General features: G+C 34.4%; 2 protein-coding genes across 3 annotated transcripts; one reads left to right on the forward strand and one right to left on the reverse strand.

Moving 5' to 3' along the window:
* Positions 1-5,119: 5,119 nt before the first annotated feature.
* LOC132703403 (protein rhomboid) lies at positions 5,120-20,512 on the reverse strand. The gene is made up of 5 exons (XM_060672644.1): positions 20,380-20,512; positions 19,997-20,180; positions 18,203-18,379; positions 14,788-14,931; positions 5,120-5,455 (listed from the first exon to the last, which is right to left on the reverse strand). Exons 2-5 carry the CDS (start codon positions 20,165-20,167, stop codon positions 5,120-5,122), a joined length of 828 nt encoding a protein of 275 aa, XP_060528627.1. The 5' UTR covers positions 20,168-20,180; positions 20,380-20,512.
* LOC132703402 (uncharacterized) lies at positions 5,705-14,822 on the forward strand. 2 transcript variants are annotated; one of them, XR_009619073.1, is made up of 2 exons: positions 5,705-13,993; positions 14,715-14,822. XR_009619073.1 is itself a non-coding variant. In XM_060672643.1 (2 exons), exons 1-2 carry the CDS (start codon positions 8,413-8,415, stop codon positions 12,565-12,567), a joined length of 4,098 nt encoding a protein of 1,365 aa, XP_060528626.1. In that variant the 5' UTR covers positions 5,705-8,412; the 3' UTR covers positions 12,568-14,703. The 2 variants fall into 2 exon arrangements, 1 of the variants encoding a protein (XP_060528626.1); XM_060672643.1 differs by lacking the exon at positions 14,715-14,822 and having other exon boundaries at positions 5,705-12,105; positions 12,163-14,703.
* Positions 20,513-21,375: the final 863 nt, after the last annotated feature.

Below are 21,375 nucleotides of genomic sequence, written 5' to 3' on the forward strand. Positions count from 1 at the left end.
CATCACAAAATACCCTTCACCACAACCATCCGAAAGCAATTCCACACTGTTGTCCTTCCTTACATTCAAAACACCACTGACCTCATATCAAAAGTTCTAAGGAAATATAACGTCAAAAGCAAATTTACCACTTGTCCAAAAATCCCTCAACATCTTCGATATGCCAAAGACAAAATTCCATTTGAGATGGCAGGAGTTTACAACATTCAATGCATATGCGGCAATACATTGAAGAGACCGGGCGAAAAATATCAACATTTGGCTTCTTCAGAGCTTGATTGAATCTTGCTCGCATTTTACCCTGTACCTGCTTTTACATTGAAACATGAAAGAGCCTTAAGACTAAGACAAATAAACTCATCAGGTGTTGCCGAACACAATCACGCAACGGGACATAAAATTTTATTCGATAAAACTAAAATTCTTGAATGCAATCAATTCTTCTACCAACGAAAAATCCGAGAGCCCATAGAAATCTATAAACAACCTAATGTTAACCGCGACTCAGGTCTCTACCTGTCGTTTCGTCAATCATCTTGTTAGCTTGTTCAGACTGAAATTGCTTCAGTTAAGGTCCGAAGAAGCCAACAGGATGATTGGCGAAACGTCAGCAAGTTTGATTCAGCAAAAACCAATGCAGGAGGAATCCAGAAGTTTTGTGAAAAGTATTACAGTAGCCTATAGAGGTTTCTTTTAAAAATAGGGCCATATTGTTTACCCAGGCACCTTCCAATAGCGAAAGTCATAGTAATCTTTGTGCCATTATCTATAATTTCTAAACTATACCTTAATGCGAGGGAGCTATAAATTATTATTAAACTGTTTAAACTTAGTGATGGAAATATATTCGAATATGACTGGATTTCAAAAATATGGAGTCAACAATATACCGACTTGTCACCGAAGATAAACGCGGCCCCATTGGATCACCGAAAAAAATTGTAATGAATGAAGATAAAATTCACTCTTACTTACTTACTTAAATAAAGAAATGCTTACATTCCACCTTGAGTAACAAGAAATTATGGAGAACTTTGAAGGAAATCATTTATGTTATGAAAAAACTCAAAACAGTAAAGTGTTTTTAATAAAAAAAAAATACTGGCAAAGGGAAAACAGAAATTTATTAATTTATTAACTGGACGAAATTTGGGTAAATGAAGGTTGGTAAGACATGGCAGGATAAAAATGTGAAGCGCGTGCAGCAAAGCTTCATGGAAGGATGGTTCACTGGAAGAAAAGGAGAAGGTAAAAGATTAATAATTACTCACAAGGGTAGCAAAAATGGATTTATCAGTGGTGACTTGCTAGCTGCTGAATGGAAACAGATTGCAGCAAATGCAGAATTCAATTCTATTTTCGGAATAAATGTACGGGCTCAGATCAAAAAAGTATGAGATCGTTATTTATTTTTAATTTGGGACCCAGCTGTCAGATTGATAGAGGAGAGCTAAAACCCAATGTAACCGGTCCCACAACGTCTAATTTTTTTGTCGGGTAATTGTTTATTTATGAAGAATTAGGAAACATTCGATTAAGTTTCTGCATACCGCTATCACAAATTGCCTTATTGCGATCTTGCGTTTATTTATCAATAACAATAATATTTAAAATTACAATTTTTCGTTTGCTCGGTTCGGTCAACCTCCAAAATCAAGCCAGCCTCGTGTTGACTAACTACATATGAAGTGAGTGAAGATAAGAGATCCATCACGCAACAGCATCTACTTGAGATTCTTTAAATCTTACGTGTCCTACCAATGCCAAATTCATCGATTTATTTTTGTTATCACAATAATTTTCTTACATCTGCGGTGTTAAATTTTCGCAATGTTCGATCAGTCCGAATTAATCACTAATTTGAATTGTCGGTTGTTTGCTCAAATACTCCTTATAACCGACTGACATCGACGACCCATACTTTAATCCAGACATCTAACTTGTGCTTGATCGACGTTACATTAAATTTCGAATTTCATTTTATAACTCAGGTAAGGATATGGAACGCCGACGGGACTCGCGAAACATTTTATTTCGTGAAACAATTTAATTGACCAACTTAAATATTTGTAACATATTTTAACTTATTTTATTAGTGAAATAACAAAAATTTTTATCAATGATATTTTTCAAATGAAAGGGTTTGTCAATCATTGTTATTACTATGTTTTATGCATTAAATGTTTGAATTATAATTCATTCATCAGTGAACATTTGAATTGGGCGCTGTATATTGGTTGCTCCTCAAATATTATATCCGATATTTTAATGTAAACAAGAGCCTGTTGGTTTAGTTGAATATCCTCTGATTTAGTGTTGACAATCTAATGACGCAGTATTTAAGCTAAGGTAGCTGCTCTAACAAGACCCATTGAAGTTAAATAATGACATTGGGCCTTTATTTTCCTTGTAGAATCATTGTCATCCTCGAAAGTCGCTGCTAATGAAAGTAACTAGCGCTGACGACTAAATGACATATCTTAAAACAGTAAATAAACCTTTTCGTAAGTCAAAGATTTGTTTATATTTACCTTAAATTCTCACAGATTGTATGCAATAACTATTTCACTAACTTACAGAACTAGCAAAATTATTTAGGGTATCAACACTTACTTGGAGGTAAAAATAACACAAATCTAAAAAATTAAACTTTTTGAAAGATGTGTTTATTTTGAAAACTGATTTCATATAATTTTGGTAAGCTGGTTTCAAAAATTCTACGCAATTATTTGTATCACGTAAGGTTTTTTCCAAACATTAAAGGAAAAACGATAGTTCTAAAATAATTTATTTTTGATTCAGTAACAAGGTGGAATCCCAGTTTCAAAAAAAGTAAAAAAACCTTACTCAGACTTTTTTCAGTGAAATTTTTGTCAGAAAGCTGCGTTGTCGGGACATTCGGCTGTGTATTTAGTATGTAGTTGCCCGCCATCATGGTTATGCTCCACCTGCCTTAGTATCGCCGTTCCATTTCCTTAATGTCCTGGTGAAACCTCTCTCCCTGTTCCCCACTAACTGCTCCAAGAGTTTCAGGAAAATGGTTCATGTGCGAAAACGGTAAACGCACTTTCAAACTCATATTACAACATAGACGATGAATGCGTTGTAACATATTTTTTTCTCGATGTTGGTCATTGTGTTTTGGTTAATTTGATATGATGCACATGGAAGGTGCAAATCTCCAATTGAATCATTTAATTGGCTCTGGTTAAACACTTCGGGGTTTCTGAAATTTGGTGTGAAATTTGAGACATCTGGGTCCGAATTGATTCCTCTGATTCTGACGATATGACGTTTTCTAGTTCTCTGGGGCGGTAGGTATCGGTACATCTGGTCCGTGAGGAACTGGTCGAATAACAGAGTCAAGATTGGAATACACATTTTGTTTCTTATTTTTTTGTTGAATCCTTGAACATTACACGAACAAAAATAACAATCATTACTGTGGTTCCTAGGCTCTCGCCATACTATAGAAACACCAAAGCTTAAACATTTCTTCCTACCTTTTTACCAGTTTCTTAATGCTTCAACGCAAATGGAACAAATGGTTTACGAAGCCCAGGACTTGTCTTCGTCGCCAATTTTTACACCAAGTACACATTTTTCACAAAAGAAGTTATAGCTTGCCTTTATTTTACTACGTCATAACTACCACAGACAACAAAAGTTATTTGGATTGTTCACACAGTGTCTTCTTTGTGTGTGTATAAGTTCTAGAACACTAGATATTCGCAACTTCGAAGACAACAACCGCGAACACAGTAGCACGACGATCAAAACAACCAAACAGCGCATAAGCAGGTTACACCGCTGTATTGACGCTTCTGCGCCAACTCTGTTGCTTTGCAGAGAAAACTAATATACAAACATATTCATGTCATAGGTATTTATATAATTAAAATAACATTTTTAAGATATAGAGCGCTATAAAAAATTACATTATAAGCAAAAATATGGCGTTTTTTGGAAAAAGGGCCCCCAAAAATATACAAATAAGCAAACAGCTTTCACTGTAGACCTGTGTAATTTATCAGATGTATGCCAACAAGGAGCTGCCAAAAAACGAAGACGAGTTCCAAACAGCGGTGGAATCGTTACTTTCACATAATTTTGATAAACCGCCGTAATATGAAGCGCCCAATTAAAATGTTTATTGATAAATTTAAATTCAAACATTTTAATTTATCAATAATACAAATGACAATTCTTTAAGTTTAGTTATGGAAATGTTTAACAAACATTTATTATCGAAAATATCTTGCAATCCATTTTTGTTATTTGACAATTAAAATGAATGAATGAATGAATGATGTTGCAGATATTTAAGATGATCAATTAATTTGCTTATTTATTTTATGTTTCAAGAATTAAAATGTTCCATAAATTTGATTGTTTAATGAAATGTTAATTTTTTCTTCCAAGATGCAGAAGTTTTGGTTAGTTTTAATATTTCATTGTCACAAATAATTCTGTCCCACAAATTATGTATCAATTAAACAATAAATCCAGTTAACTTTAATGAGATATTTTTTTATATTAATTGTGGCACAAAATTTTTGTATTAAGCAGTAAAACATTATTCATAAAGAAATATGTTATGTGCTGTATTTAAAATCTTTGTAAACATTAGTATTCTTCACTCATTTTCTTCAGACGTTTAGATGCAACTTTCCCCAGAAGTTCAAGAATCATGCATATCCAGCTATGAAAATATATATCCGATTTGTATAATAAACATTGCCCAATATGTTTCATCAAAACAAATCAAATTAAAAATGCTATTTATCATAACATGCTAAACAGTAACATTAAAAAGGTTCAATTATTATGTTGTATAATTTTTGTTTCTATTAAAAAGTAAAACGGCCTGCCATATAAAGGCGTTAATAAAAAAAAAATCTAAGTAATGATAGCTTATGCATATGACTATGACAGACACCTATGAATGTTGACGGGAATTCCCACTGAATGTGACAAATATTGAGTATAAAACTGGTTTTTCTTTTAACACTTTCCACGTGACTAAAACTTAAATTTAAATAGATTAAAAAAATATGTATTCAGTTTTCAGTGGTGTAATAACTTTGATGGGAAGTTTATTTGAAATAAAACAATCTTTTTAACAAAAATAAATATATTTAGACCTTATAACGTTGGTCGGAGTACATTTGCCAATGTGTATAGTTATCACAATAAACGATATTACCATCGCACAATACAAAAGTATGCTAGTCCAGAACAGATGTTTATGTATCGTAAGCGAATTGTTAGTATGACATTTGAAGAAAACGAATCCCAAAAATATCCCCGCTAATCCCCCAACAAAATGGGCCTGCCAAGACACTTGGGGTTCTCTTCTGAAACATGCGTGGACCACGTCGTAAATGACATCAAAAATTAATATAGTTGCTACGGAAACGACCTGATGGTATTTGTAACTGATTGTCTCGTAATTCTAAAAAAGGAGGATAAAATTGCTTTTTACAAAACTTCTGGATTCCTCCTGCGTCGGTTTTTGCTTAGTCGAAATTGTTGACGTTTCGCCAATCATCCTGTTGACTTCTTCAGAGCTTGACTGAAACTGTCAGTTTCAAGCTCTAAAGAAGCCAACAGGATGATTGGCGAAACGTCAGCAATTTCGATCAAACAAAAACCGACGCAGGAGGAATCCAGAAGTTTTGTAAAAAGCTTTACAGTAGCCTGTGGAAGTTTCATTGAGGATAAAATTGTGTTTGGAAGTATACAGACTGTTACTGAAATGACATCAAATAATTTGACGATGGAATTCTGAATTCCACTCAGATGCCGAGTTGGTATTTTTGCGTCGAATTCTGATTTAAAAAAGTCTATTTCTATGTCTTTTTCTAGCCCAAGAAGATAAATGTATTCCCTGCCTGCAAGTGGCAGTAGAAAAAGTATAGTGTGCAACACGTTGATACACTTTTTCAGTTAATCGTTCATTAAATAGTTCCTTCGCCCATGCTAAGACTAATGTGGAGTTTATCAAACTTGTTGCGTTATACTATTAAATGTGGCTATGGAAAGTTACAGATCGTCAGCGTTTGAAGATAAGTACCTTAAAAGAACCAAAGAAGAAATCGCTTTTGAAGTTTGAATTGACTACTCGGTTATAAACTGATAAAATTGATTCATGCGGGTAGTCCCATAACTTACCATAAGCTATAAGCTCAGGTGATACTGTAAACCAAAATAATTCAACGCAAATAGTGTTTTTTAAGAGCGAAAAATCTAAATTTAGTATTAGTTCTGACTAACCAACTTTGCGGTGCTAAAAAATTCGATCTGTAATCACTAACATTATTTTATAAAATCAGTTTTCAGATTATGATTTATAGTATCTATGTCGTATACATATATAATACCGAAAATATATTCTTATCGAAATATTTTTCAAATTTGTCAAGTGATTTATAAAAAGACAAATCTAAGAATATACCGGCTGTCTCAGTAAGGGCAACGAGGTAAAGTAAATCGGCTAATAAAAAAAGCTCAAGAAAAGAGATCCTGAAATGTTCACCGGGGGTAGTAATTGTAATCTTGAATTTTAGAATTCGATTTTTACAAATATTTCTAATATTAACTATACTTTAACTGAGTAATATTTTAAACCTGAGCAAGTAAGCTATCTCAGCAAGGAAAGTGGTGGGGGCTGTTGGAAAATTTTCATAAATAAGTGTTGAGAAAGGCTTAACGTGTTTTAATAAAATTTAAATCATTAAAGGGCGCTTCCTAGCCTATTAATGTGGTCTGAGTGTCGCGATGGCGATTGCTTATATTGATACGAGGTGCAGTTTTCTTTCATAATCTAAAAAATATATAAAAAACCTAAAATTGGAATAAAAGAACTTGACGCTCATTAAAAATGTTGTTATTAATATCAATCTATCCAGATTTACCAAATAAAATGCTCATTGATAATTTAGGATGCCCATTGATATTTAAAATAGAAAGGAAATGTTATTCACCCTTATTTACTTTTTTTACAATATCGAAGGGCATCAAGTTACTGGTTCTATATTTCGACATTCTTATCCGTTTTCAAATATTTAGTATTATCATTTATTGAATCATTAATTATTAGCTTTATTCAATAACGACATGATTGAAGCGTTTGATTGGATAAAAACAAAATTTGTTTTCGTGGCAGTATTGATACTAAGATATGCATTAGTTCTGTTAAAAGATATACTTCATTTTTTAAATGGTTTTCCACATTTTACTACTTAAATACGTCAATAGTTATTAAAGTTAGTTAGTCTCCAAAAATTAATTAGTTAGTAATTAAACGTAATTTTTAATAGAAAAATAAGGGATACTACTATTTTAAATCAGCTAAGCAAATCAAAATATAAAAATGTCGGCTATGGTGTAATTTCGTGCCCTTCGTAAGCATTGGAAAGAAACTGATAAGCATAAATAAAAATATTTTATTTAGATATTAAATATCATTTGGTACCTTAAATAATGAATTAGCATTTTATTTGGTAAATTCTATAAAATTCGACATTAATAAACAACCCATAAAGTGGACAGTCCTGCCTGTTCAGTTTTGGTTATTTATTTTGTATACTGACACTAAATATTAATTCATTACCTGGGTTTTCTATATTGATTTCTTTATGATTCGGGGTTAATCGAATACATTTATCAATTTTTATTTTAATTTAATTTTTTATATACTTTATGGTAAAAAACGCGTGTCATTTCACCGCGATAATATGAGCCCTCGGGTTTTGTTTGGCCGAATTACCGCGCATAGTTTTCGCGTGTTTGCGATTGGTAACCCCCACTACATTGCTGCAATGGACATGGTCTGGAAAAAGAAAATCCGAGAGGCCTCGGGGGTCTTACACTAGAGTGCACATAAGGTAGGCCGTTTATTTTATAATTCGAGGGTTTATCCGTAGTTTTGTTTTGTTTGTGATCAAATTTTAAATTAAGAATTTATTTCGATGAACTTGTATACTATTATTCCACACGCGGCTTCTAAAAGGAAGTCTAGGAAACATTGAGTTTCTTACATATGGTCTTCGAGCCCGGATTTTTAAAGAATCAGTAATTCAAAAATAAAATTATTTTGTCTTTTCTAAATTCATTTTCTAATACTAAATTGGTAAAAATAATTTTGATTTCATTCACTATAAAGGCGTTTAAATAAGACGACCTTGAATAAATTTGACGAAGTATCGGAAAACAGGTAAAGAATTTAAATCGTTTAGAGTTTTTTGCGGTCTTGATTTTGTGTACGATATTTTGATTGTTTTTTGTTATCAATCGTGGTTTTGGTGGATTTTACGAGGTTGTTCGCATATTTTAATATAATTGAATTTAATTTCTTCTTTCTTGCCATTTTTTTATGATATAGAAAATTTCTAAAAATATTTTTAAACCATGGCAGATTCAAAAGTAAATAGAAGAAGCGTTTTTATACGAAGATTGAAAGAAATCTACGATTTAGCTACTGCTGCTACACAGAACCCAGCTAAAATTAATGATTTTAAAATACGATATTCGGCGTTAGAATCAACATATAATGAGTTTGATAGGTTGCATTTGGACATAATTTCTGATAAAAGAGTAACGGATGTAATGCTTGAGCAGCAGGAGCTAATTCGAGCGGAAGTTGATGATCAATACTTTTCAATTAAAAGCATTTATAGTGAACTTTGTATAAAATCTGAAATATCCATGATGGTACCACCTTCGCCACCAGGCCAGAGCCATAATTTGCCGCCTTACCTAAATTTTAATCTTCCCCGTTTAGATATACCTGTTTTCTCAGGCAATTTAAAACAGTGGCCGACATTTTTTGATTTATACAGGAGTTCGGTGCATAATATGAACTTTTCCGCTTCTCTCGTAACCGGAGAACCGCTCAGTTTATTGAGAAATATTCCTATAACTGATGACAATTACGCAGTAGCCTACGATACTTTAATAAAAAGATACGACAATAAACGGATTTTATCGACTCATTACTTCAATGAAATAATGAACATTTCCAAAATTTCAAATCCATCGAATCAAGCACTGCGTAATGTTGTGGATAAGTTTTGTGAAAATGTGGAGGCATTAAAATTATTGAACTTTCCTACTGCGGAATGGGATTTTTTGCTTTTTAATTTACTCTTAATGAAAATCGATTCTGATACCTTACAGCGATTTGAAATGGAGCACGCAAAATTTGATATACCCACTTTTGCGCAGTTGAAATTATTTCTGAATAACAGGTGTAAGGTTTTAGATACGTTGACCTATACTCAGGAAGAAAATAAATCAAAAATTGCCGGAACCATTTATAATAGTAAGTCTTTTGCCAGTAACCGTCAACATAAGTCAGGTTCTAGGAATAATGGTGATCACTCCAAAGCATTTTTTACTAATACTCCTTCTAATAACGTTCCTACATTGAATTGTGGTATCTGTAGGACCCAGCATTCCATTATAAGCTGCTCCGTCTTTTTAAGTAAGACTCCTCATGAGCGCTATTTACTAGTTAAACGCAACCGTTTGTGTGTGAATTGTTTGAGTTCGTTTCACAAATTTTCGAAATGCAGTTCTAATAAGACCTGTTCTTCTTGTACGAAACGCCATCATTCTTTACTACATTTCGAGTCGGCACATGGTAATGAACGTAGTCCACCTAATGACGATGTTTTGCCCAGTGTTAATGACTCTTCCGTAGATCAACCACATTGTGGCACCACTTCCATAAATTCTAATAGTGCATTTACACTCCTTGCGACTGCAAAAGTGGACTTTCTGGACAGCCAAGGTTATTCCCACACAGTTAGAGTACTACTGGACAGTGGAAGCCAAGGCAATTTTATATCCGAAAGATGCTTTAAGAAATTAGGACTTTCCCGCTCTCGTTTGAACATTCCAATTAATGGGTTAGGTAATATGACATCTGTATCGTCGAATGGTGTTACTTGTTGTACGGTCCGCCCGGTGGGTAAGAACACACCTTCTTTTCCCATAGAATGTATCGTTTTACCGCAGATTTGCTCATACATGCCTTCTGTATCTTTCAGTCGCGAGAACTGGTCACATTTGGAGAATTTAGTCGTTTCTGATGACACCTACAATACTCCTGGACCTATAGATGCTCTCATCGGGTGCGAGTTATTCCCTTTAATTTTGTTGCCTGAGAAGGTGTGCGGTAAAGAGTTGGAACCTGTCGCATTCAATACATTATTTGGCTGGGTAATGATGGGTAAAATTGATCGTATAAAAAGCAAGTCCTCATATTCCTGTTGCACATTATTGGAAGAAAACCGGGATATTAATAAAACTATTCAAATGTTTTGGGAAATGGAGGAAGTTCCAAGTAGCAAGTCTTCATTAACCCTTGACGATCCCGCTGAAATTTCTTTTAACGAGACTCATTCTCGAACTCCTGAAGGACGTTTTATCGTTACTCTACCGTTTTCCAGTGGTGAGCCATTATTTTCTGACTCACGCTCCATAGCCCTAAAAAGGTTTTATAGCTTAGAGCGCCGTCTTCTTAAGGATCCTCCATTATTTGAGATATATTCCAAATTTATGAAGGAATACTTAGAGCTGGATCATATGGAACCCGTGTCTGCTCCTGTCTCTGACGTTGCCCAGCGCCACTTCTACATCCCTCACCATGGGGTTACTAATTCGAATAGTACGACTACTGCATTGCGCGTAGTCTTTGACGCATCTTGCAATCCGCGGGATCGATCGTTGAATGACACTTTGTTGATTGGTCCCAAACTACAAAATGAAATTGTAAGTATTCTGTTAAGTTTTCGAAGGTTTCCTGTAGCATTTACTGCCGATATCAAAATGATGTATCGACAAATACTTGTTAATGACAGCCACCAAGACTACCAACGTATTTTATGGAGATTCTCCCCTCGAGAACCTGTTCAAGATTTTCGCCTAAAAACCGTAACCTACGGATTAAATTCAGCTCCTTTCCTTGCTCTGAGATGTCTTTTACAATTAGCCACCGAGGGTAGAGATAGATTTCCTAGGGCCGCAGCAATTTTAGCGTCCCAAGTGTATGTTGATGATATATGTGTATCTTGTAAATCTTTAGAGGATGCTGTGGATATCAAACAACAACTTATTGCTCTATTGGATGAGGGTTGTTTTTTCCTTAGAAAATGGTCTAGCAATTGTGTTGATTTCTTAGCTACTATACCTTCAGATATTCTACAGAAACCTCTCGCACTGGACACTAAATCCGATCCTTACTTGAAGGTTTTGGGTCTCAGATGGTCTCCAGAGAAGGATATCTTCTCATACGACATACAATTTCTCAACTCGGCATGTACTAAGAGATCTATACTTTCTGAAATCTCCAGAATTTTTGATCCAATTGGATTACTTTGTCCCATAACTCTATTAGTTAAGCAGCTAATGCAATCTTTATGGGCGAGAGGTATCGACTGGGACAGTGAAGTGCCCGCAGATATTGCCCAAAGGTGGACCGACTACAAAAATGAATTGCCAAGTCTGTCAGCATTACACATACCCCGTTATTGTTTTATTTCAAAGTATGTTAATTTAGAATTCCATGCTTTTGGGGATGCTTCAGAGCTAGGTTATGGAAGTTGTATCTATTCTCGCCTCGTGTCTCCAGATGGCCAAATTTCTACTTATCTCCTCTATGCTAAGAGTAAAGTATCTCCATTGAAGAGATTGAGTCTTCCTAAATTGGAATTAAGTGCTGCATTAATGGCTTCCAAATTGCTTAAATATGCCTTAAATGTCTACAACATTCCCGACGTACAAAATATTTATGCTTGGTCTGACTCGACTATAGTCCTAGGTTGGATAAGGTCACCGCCCTGTCGTTGGCGCACTTTCGTCTCAAACAGGGTGAGTCAGATTCAAGACAATGTAGCACCTGAACGTTGGTTTCACATCAAATCAGAAGACAATCCAGCTGACCTTGCGAGTCGCCCTGTCCTTCCGTCTGATTTAGTTGACTGTCCCTTATGGTGGGCGGGACCAGCTTGGTTGTCGCGTCCCTCCGAAGAGTGGCCCAAACACGAACTTGGTGAATTGGACGAACCACTACCAGAAGAAAGAGCGACCATTCTCACGGTAATAAAAGGCTATAATCCTGTTGGTGATATTTTGAATAGGTATTCATGCTTACAGAAAATACTTCGCCTTATTACTTATTGGCGTCGTTTTCTTGGCATTCGTTTTAAAGTGGTTTCAGTGGTTAAAAAGGGTCCTTTCACGGAGTACGAGTTATTTCAGAGTCTTCTCCGCATTGTGAAGCAAGTACAAGCAGAAGCCTTTTATGAAGACATTTCCAATCTTTCGAACAAGAGTGTTTGTTCCAAGCCGTTAAGAAAGCTTGCTCCTTTCATCGATGAACAAGGACTTCTCAGGGTAGGCGGACGCCTTACTCACTCTCAACTTGATTACGATCAGAAGCATCCCGTTTTGCTTCCCAACAAACATAGGTTGACTGATCTTATAATAGAGGATTTTCATAAAAGATACCTTCACTGTGGACAGCAGGCCTTGCGCTATTTTATATCTCAACGGTTTTGAATTTTGGGTGCTAAAGGAGCTATAAAACGTATTGTCCATAAGTGTTTCCGCTGCTTTCGAACACATCCTCAGGTAATAGAACCAAAAATGGGCGATTTGCCTAGTTTCCGCATTACCCAAGCCAAGCCCTTTCAATGTACTTCTTTGGATTTCGGTGGCCCTTTTCAGATACTGATGTCAAGACATAGAGGTTGCCGTACTCAAAAGGCTTATCTATCTCTCTTTGTGTGTTGTTCTACAAAGTGCCTGCATTTGGAACTGGTATCAGACCTATCCACTTCTGCCTTTCTTGCGTCATTGCGTCGCTTCATCAGTCGACGTGGTAGATGCTCCAAACTGCACAGTGATAACGGTACCAACTACGTTGGTGCAGCTCGATACTTAGCAGATTGCATGGCTAAAGCAGCCGCTGATGAATTGATCGAGTGGCAATTTTTCCCTCCTTCAGCGCCTCACTTTGGTGGGTTACACGAAGCTGGCATTAAAAGCGTCAAAACCCACATTACTAAAATCATAGGGGAACAATTACTTACCTATGAAGAATTTTACACATTTCTCACTCAAGTTGAGGCCGTACTCAACTCTAGACCACTTTGCGCTATGAGTAGTGATCCCAACGATCTATCCAGTTTAACACCAGGTCATTTTCTCTCCTTAGCTCCTTTATAAGCTATTCCCGATCACGACCTCACTTGTGTTCCTATGAATAGACTTGATAGGTGGCAGTTACTGACCAAAATGCATCAATCATTTTGGAAAAGATGGCATATGGAATATCTTCATTCTTTACAACAGAGAGCTAAATGGGATAAAGATACCACTCTTATCACGCCGGGTACTCTAGTTGTACTGAAGGAGGATAATTTACCTCCCCTCCAGTGGAGACTGGGACGGATTGATTCCATTCACCCTGGTGCTGACGGTGTTCCACGAGTAGTCACTGTCAGAACCCAAAACGGTTTAATCAAACGACCGGTTATTAAGGTATGTCCTCTGCCGGCCAATTAATCACAATTGATAAACTTTAATATTAGCATATTTTGCTTATTTTCTTTTTTTTGTTGTTTTTTGAAATACCGTTGTATTTGGTGGGCGGTATGTTCAGTTTTGGTTATTTATTTTGTATACTGACACTAAATATTAATTCATTACCTGGGTTTTCTATATTGATTTCTTTATGATTCGGGGTTAATCGAATACATTTATCAATTTTTATTTTAATTTAATTTTTTATATACTTTATGGTAAAAAACGCGTGTCATTTCACCGCGATAATATGAGCCCTCGGGTTTTGTTTGGCCGAATTACCGCGCATAGTTTTCGCGTGTTTGCGATTGGTAACCCCCACTACATTGCTGCAATGGACATGGTGTGGAAAAAGAAAATCCGAGAGGCCTCGGGGGTCTTACACTAGAGTGCACATAAGGTAGGCCGTTTATTTTATAATTCGAGGGTTTATCCGTAGTTTTGTTTTGTTTGTGATCAAATTTTAAATTAAGAATTTATTTCGATGAACTTGTATACTATTATTCCACACGTGGCTTCTAAAAGGAAGTCTAGGAAACATTGAGTCTCTTACACTGCCAAAATCCATTTTTTGTGAGTGTAAATTCTTTTATTCATATTTTGGGTTATTGGAATCTTATTTGACAATTTTTTTTTGTGAGTGTGCCAAAAAGCCCCACTTCTGAGAAGGTAAACGAACGCAATCACGTTTCTTAAAGCTACATTAAAAACTTTTTAACGACTAAAAGTTTACTAAAATGCGTTAATCCTTTTTAGAGGTATAGACATTTATTTAAGAAAATGTTCTAACCCCCCCCCCAAAGCTGTCCTTTCAAACAGTGCATCTTTAAAATAGCACTCTGTAAGTATGGTTAACATTAGAAATTTTTGTAGAAACCGAAATTTATCTTCAAGATAATAATTACGCCCTCACCACTGTGCTTACAGAAATAGATTAAAGAGGATTGGATAAAAACTATTTTAATTTTTCTCACCTTGCTTACTCACTGCAACTATGGTTAACGTTAGAATTTTTTGTAGAACCGGAGCTTTAAAGTTTAAAGTGTTGTTTTCTCAAAAACTCGAAAATAATTTCTAGCCTTTTCTCTTTGCCGATTGACTTTTTTTTTTCAAATTTGTAGGACCGCCCATGTCCCTAATATCGTACCTCGTTCCCCTTAGTGTGACATCTGGTATATGTTATACCACTCTTACCAACATAATGTCAGCCAAATTTGAACACAATAACGAATACCCTCCAGCTGACGCCCCGATAACCAAATGGGGATGAAGACACGCTGCTCCTAGAACACCTGTGATACCTCCCAAAATGTACAAAGCAAGTATCCGTACTGCCCCCTAGAACATATTCGAAATTAAAGTCTGTTCACTTAATTCGTAAAATAAAATAGTGTTTTAACAATAATATTTTTAATTTTTTAGAGATAAGCGTTATAAACTAAGTAGTTTGTGACAATAAATTCGGTATTTTTTTCTAGCGAATTGATATTTCTCACGTGCCCGATTAGCTGAAAGCGATAGATGAGCTCGTCTAGGAAAATAAACTGTAGTTTATTTGACCATTTTCAAAGTTACAAGTTCTTAGCTTTAACAGTAACCTCAATTTTTTTCACAATGTCGGCGAAATCGTACCGCAAACACTCTTCCTTCGAAATGTCATTCAAGACTTTGCATTACACTTAACATATGCAACAATCTCTTCAATATTAATATAGTACCCATGTAAAGCGTGTTAGCACGAATTTGTTTAGACCTTTTGGGTACTTAGTACTATATTTTCCTGTATTTTTTTATGCTTCATTCCAGACATTTTGTAGATGTATACATACAGTGTGTCTGCGAACGGGATCCCCTAGGGCAAAACAAATCTGTATTATTCATTTTACGACCAAGTCATTCGTTATAAAATGAACTGTTTGTTGAGAAAATAAATTCACGATAAAAAAAGTTGGATCAGATATACAGATATACCATTGTTTATTATTTAGAAATATATATAAAACAATTTTTTTATAAGCTAGCATAAACACTAAATACAAATTTAAAAAAAGATATTTTTAAATAAAATATTAATAACACAGGTCTGCAGTGATTTTGATGTTTGAAAGCTGTTTGCTTATTTGTATATTTTTTGGGGGCCCTCTTTCCAAAAAGCGCCATATTTTTTCTCTATCACGTCATTTATACCGCTCATACCTCAAAACATGTTTGTTCGATAATTTTGATGAACTAACTTTTATGAAATTAAATGTGATTTAATAACAATTGGTTGGTTCAGACAATTAGTGTAGAAGCGTAACCTGCTTATGGGCAGTTTGTATTGGTTCTCGTGCTACGGTGTTCTAGTGGTCTAGAATATGGAAAGAAGACATTGAGACAGACATTAGACTCAAACAGAGTGACACTCTAGAAGAAGCCATACACCTTGTAGCAAAAATGTATTAAGTGTTGATCTCAAACCTACGGGGGCTACAAAAAAAATTTAAATTCAAAAGTTGTTTTTATTAAAATAACCTTTACTTAACAAAGTTACATTTTTTTAAATAGAACACCCTATATTTTATTGTATTTTTGGATAGTCCTTTCAAAGATAAATTCAACGATATATATGAGTATGGATCTGTGATGCACCGTTTCGAATTTATTAACGATAATCTTCAGAATTCGGGGAAAAAAACTTAAAAAAAAAATTAATATTCTTAATAATATAGACCACAGGTCTTTAAAAAATATTTAGAAACCTGCCTGTTGAAAGACGTAAACACAAAATTGATGATATTAATTTTGACCTCTTTGACATAATCATCGCAGTAGCTTTGAAAACAATAGTAGTTCTCTGTTGTGGTTTATTTTATTAAGTTGGATTTTTGTTGAGTTTATTTTGTATAATGTATACGAAGGAGGAAAAAGGTGACCTATTATAACAACAGTCTCGGCTATTGCTCTCAGACAATATAGAGCCAAAATATTTGCCAAAATATATCAGCAGTTTCGAACAAATGCCAGGGTTTTAATGAAAAAAAGTAGGAGCCGAACGGTTTTGGATGAAAATATGCAGCTAGATATTCTTTCTGTATTTTGAAAATACTCCAAAGACCTCCACCATCCTTGCCGCCACAGATGTAGATATAAGACGAACCACACTTCAAACATGCTTAAAAATTAACAGATAGCAATTTTTTAGATAACATATTTCAAAATATAATTTAGACCGATGAATTTAGTTTTATTTATTTAGAAGTTATTTAATAGAAAAAATACGCATTATTGGAGTTCAGAAAATAAAAAATGTGTTGTGAACTAAACAAGCAGGGGCGAAGATCCATGAAAGTCTGGTGAGCAATCTGGAGATTTAGGATTTTAGGACCCATGTTTAACCAACAAAATTCAACATCCGTACGATACTTAAACTTATTAAACAATGAAATTCGGCAACTTATACATAATAATATTCACCAAAAAGAGCATCCAATTTTAATTTGACAGCAAGATGGCGCTCTTTACCATCGAAGTGCTGCAATCATTCGTTTTATAAACGAAAATTTCAATTTCAAATCTTCTGGCCAATGAGGAGTCCCAGATTTGACCCCGATGGAGCTTTTCTTGTGGAGCACATTGAAATATTTGCTTTACAAAGATAAACCGTCAACAGTTTTGAAAGTGCAGCAACGAGTTTGCGCGGCAATACACTATCTGAATAAAACGAATTACGTCTCAAATGCCACATACCATTTAGAAATAGCATATATTACTTGTATTCTTCAAAATCTTCAAAACGGTGGACATATTGTAAAACTAATTTAATTAATTTTACTTGTAAGTAAAATACATTAGTAGTTAGTAGACATTTAAACTTAGAAATAAGTAATTTGCGAAATTTGGCAACATTGTGAAAAGCTTAATATTCTGTTTTTAATATGACTTCTTAACAATGCTCTAAAGCGGTTGTGAACAAGTTGATAAGGAGCTAATTCCCATATTCAGATCTTAATAATTTAAATCTTATACCCCGTTTTTAATTTCCAATGCAATAATATACAGGGTGTCTTATTAAAATAAACTGAGAAAAGTATTATTTAGCGAAACGTGGGAACACTGCGAATTTTAAGAAAATATTTTAAATTTGTTCATTGCCTAAAGAAAAGCATTATTTTCGTAAAAATAATAGATGGAAAAAAGTTGAAAAAGTTAATAAGCAACCCGAATTCTGAAGATGATCGCTAATAAGTTCGAAACGGTGCATCACAGGTCTATACTCATATATATCGTTGAATTTTTCTTTGATAGGATTATCCAAAAATGCAATAAAATGTAATGTGTTGTGTTACCATCCTGTATATAAAAAAGTGATTAGGTAATTTAAAAAAAAGATCATATTGATTACTTTTGTATTAAAATTTTCTTTGTAACCCCCGTAGGTTTCGAGATAAGGTATAGGCCCCTTTTAAACGGGCCACCCTAATACATTATATATTAAAATTTCCTTTTATATGTTAGGTAAAACAGATACTATGTATAGCAACTGTAACACTATTCCGTTTGTATTTTGGTTTATTGTAAGACCGTATATTGTAAATTAAAAAAATATATGTCCACGAATATGACTTACTTGCCGTTTTTCCAGTAAACTTGCAAATATGCACTGGATGACGATATTTAAGGTGAGGTGTGACCAATCATCGTGGATGAGCATGTACGTCATAAATCTCCATGCTTCGTAGGGGCGGTTGGGATCATATATTAAGACTTTGGTAATTTTCTTCGTCGAATAAACGTGAAAAAATATCTGCAATGAGGTTAGACCTGTTTTACGCACGAAAATAAGAGATATTTGTATAAGCACTAATATGTATATAGGTGTTACATAGACAGGGCGTTTCAAAAAACGCTCAAATAATTTTTAGGCTAATTAAAATAGTAAGAAGTAGACGAGAATCGCTAAAGAAGTGCCACTTATTTCGCTCACAAACTTTTTAATGAGGATATTTTTAGTTTTGTGGACAAAACTATATTTTCTCTTCGGAACGGGCCTGATCCACACTCCGCACTCAATGCACGGTATTGGGCTAAAGGAGTTTCTGAGCTTCTATTGGAGGGGCGGCATTCTGGACGCCCTCTAGAGCGATCTGGGGGCACAACCGGCCCATCGGGTGGCCTAAGTGCATGGACGCCCGCGGGGGCGCCCTCTTTAATAGCAATACCAATTGGGATATTTTTAGTTCAGTTAGTTAGTTAGCATTTTGTTCAAAGTAAAAAAAAACTGGTTTTACAGTTATTTAAGTAATTTTCATATGTGAAAATCGAACTATCACAGGGAATAATGATTTGTTTGAGAAACAACTATGGGAAAATTACGTAAAATACTGTACATTTTATCAGGAGTAACTTTCAATCGACTATATTTGTGGTCTAAATTTCATTTAAATGTTTTAAACCATTTCAGAAATAATGAAAAATTTTTGGATCCTTTTTACAAGGAGACGTTTTCGCGTTCATTTCACATTAATCAAACTGCCATTATTTTTAATAAATTATTATTATTTATTATTTAGAATTATTTATCCCAGAAATAAGCAGCGTTCAACGAATCAACATTTCGTTCATTCGATAATTTAAATATGGCTGTTATTGAATATTTTTACAAAATTTCTGAGGTTCTAATCTATGCTAAGATTTCTTGATGAGATTCACTTTTATTGATAGGGTTCAAACTCAACCCAGCATACAACACGAACTGATAGGGATAATAAAGAATTCAAAAGAATGGTTCGTCTATTTCATGAATATTTGAATTGACAAGTTAGAATACGTCATAAAGACGAGATCATTTTAAACCAGTCTATGGTTTCTTGTTTTCTCTAAGATGAAGTTGAAGTCATCGTGAATGATAGCTTGCGTTAACCACAACCACTACTGAATCTACCGAAAAATATTTTATCATTTGATTCATTATCATCAAGTTAGCCTTCAGAATCATCCGAATTCATGTAGTCACGGAGATCTCCCTATGGCACAACTGAAAGGTTGGCAAACTCCTCTTCCTGGCTAAAATATACTTACTATATGCTACTATAACTATGTTCTTTTTCCCTCTTATAAAGGAATGAGACCAAAGGAAGAAGGAGAATTCTCAACTAATTTTTAAACTTAAATGTGGTTTAAAATTTTTTGGAATGTCCTTTTGTCAGAGAAGTTAGGTAACAGCCTGTATATCAGGTAAGATGGTCAGCGATCATAAATGACAACATAGCCTATTTAGAAGATTAAAACTAACCAAAACGATATGAAACCAATACAAATATATGAGCCGTCCCACAATAGATCATGTCCTTTATAAGAGTGAGAAATACGACAAAAAGGATTATATTATATATTTATTTTTATTCTTATACTATGAGCTTACCTGAATAATACTAACGTTTACAATTGCTAGTGGAATGTTTTCAAGGTTGTACCATTTTGTAGTTTTTTTCTCTGCAGACCTTTTCGTCAAACACTTTTTGGAACACAGAGCACCAAATATTTGGGTCGTGTTCAAACTATATTCACAATTCAATAGTACTTCTTTGTTCATGTTACAAGTTAAACTATAATTACAAAAATTTAATTGAGTATTTTTAAACTTACATATACGAATTCGGTTAAAAAAAGAATAAAAACTTATCAGTCATAATATGAAAAGGAATATTATTCATTTTGGAAGTTCTTGGACGAAATTATTTTGTGATTTCTGATAAGTTATCTCATTACGTAGGTACTATTTAAAATTAATAATAATAAACTAACACAAACAAACAAAACTAAATGTGGTCGTATTGTACTTAATGTTCTTGCTCCAACTAAAATAGAGAAAGCATCTACGTGCATATAGCACCGTCACCAAACTATGGAAACGTATTTTTTGAAACGCTATCGGCTGACGACTAAAAACTACATCCGTGTCCCGTTACAATAATTGATACTCCTACATTCATTGAGCCGTGTGTGAGTGATAAAATTAACACGCCATTAGAGAATAGAAATAATTGGCACAAGACCGTAATATACCCAGTTTAGCGTAATGTTTATGGGATGTGCGTTTTGTGGGATAAACATGATTCTTTTTTAAGATTTAAGAGATCTAAAATGTTGCCGAATGTTGGAAAGACATAAGATTGAGTCATTCAGTTCAGATAATAAACCGACCCAAAAGTCATCGTTATGAACTCTGTTGTTTACAAAGCCCTAAAACCAGCTCAACCCGAATCCCTGTACCCAGAAATAAAACGTCCAACACCTGCTCCTCTCTCAAATAATTACCACATTAGACATATTAAAATAACGTTATGGATTTGCAAACACCGATTGTGGCATTTTTAATGTCTTCAGGGAGGCAATTTTTCCAGTTGTTCTGAAGAAGACACTTGTAAGTTCAATATATCAAAAGAACGATACATTTATTTTACGCCATAACACTTTGCTGTTTGTTGAACAAGCATATTTTGAATTTTTATGTTTAAATTGGTCTTGATGAACACCTCATTAGTTTTTGTCCTCAACAAACAAAACTTGTGATTTTGCGAAATATGGAGAGTGCCAATATTGAATGACATGAGAAGTGGGTAGTGGCCAGCGTATTGCTTTCATTGAGCTGTCTGAATGCATTCACTCATATGTGGGATGTAAATTGAAAATAATAAGGGACCTAGAATAGAGCCTTGATTTATACCCGCGGGCACTCTAATGTAATTTGACCTCTCAATTTTATTAGCCGCGATATTGTATGTGATTCTCATAAATTTT

This window comes from Cylas formicarius, unplaced genomic scaffold, assembly GCF_029955315.1.
Source record: "Cylas formicarius isolate icCylForm1 unplaced genomic scaffold, icCylForm1.1 PGA_scaffold_6__28_contigs__length_40554024, whole genome shotgun sequence".
Classification (NCBI taxonomy): domain Eukaryota; kingdom Metazoa; phylum Arthropoda; class Insecta; order Coleoptera; family Brentidae; genus Cylas; species Cylas formicarius.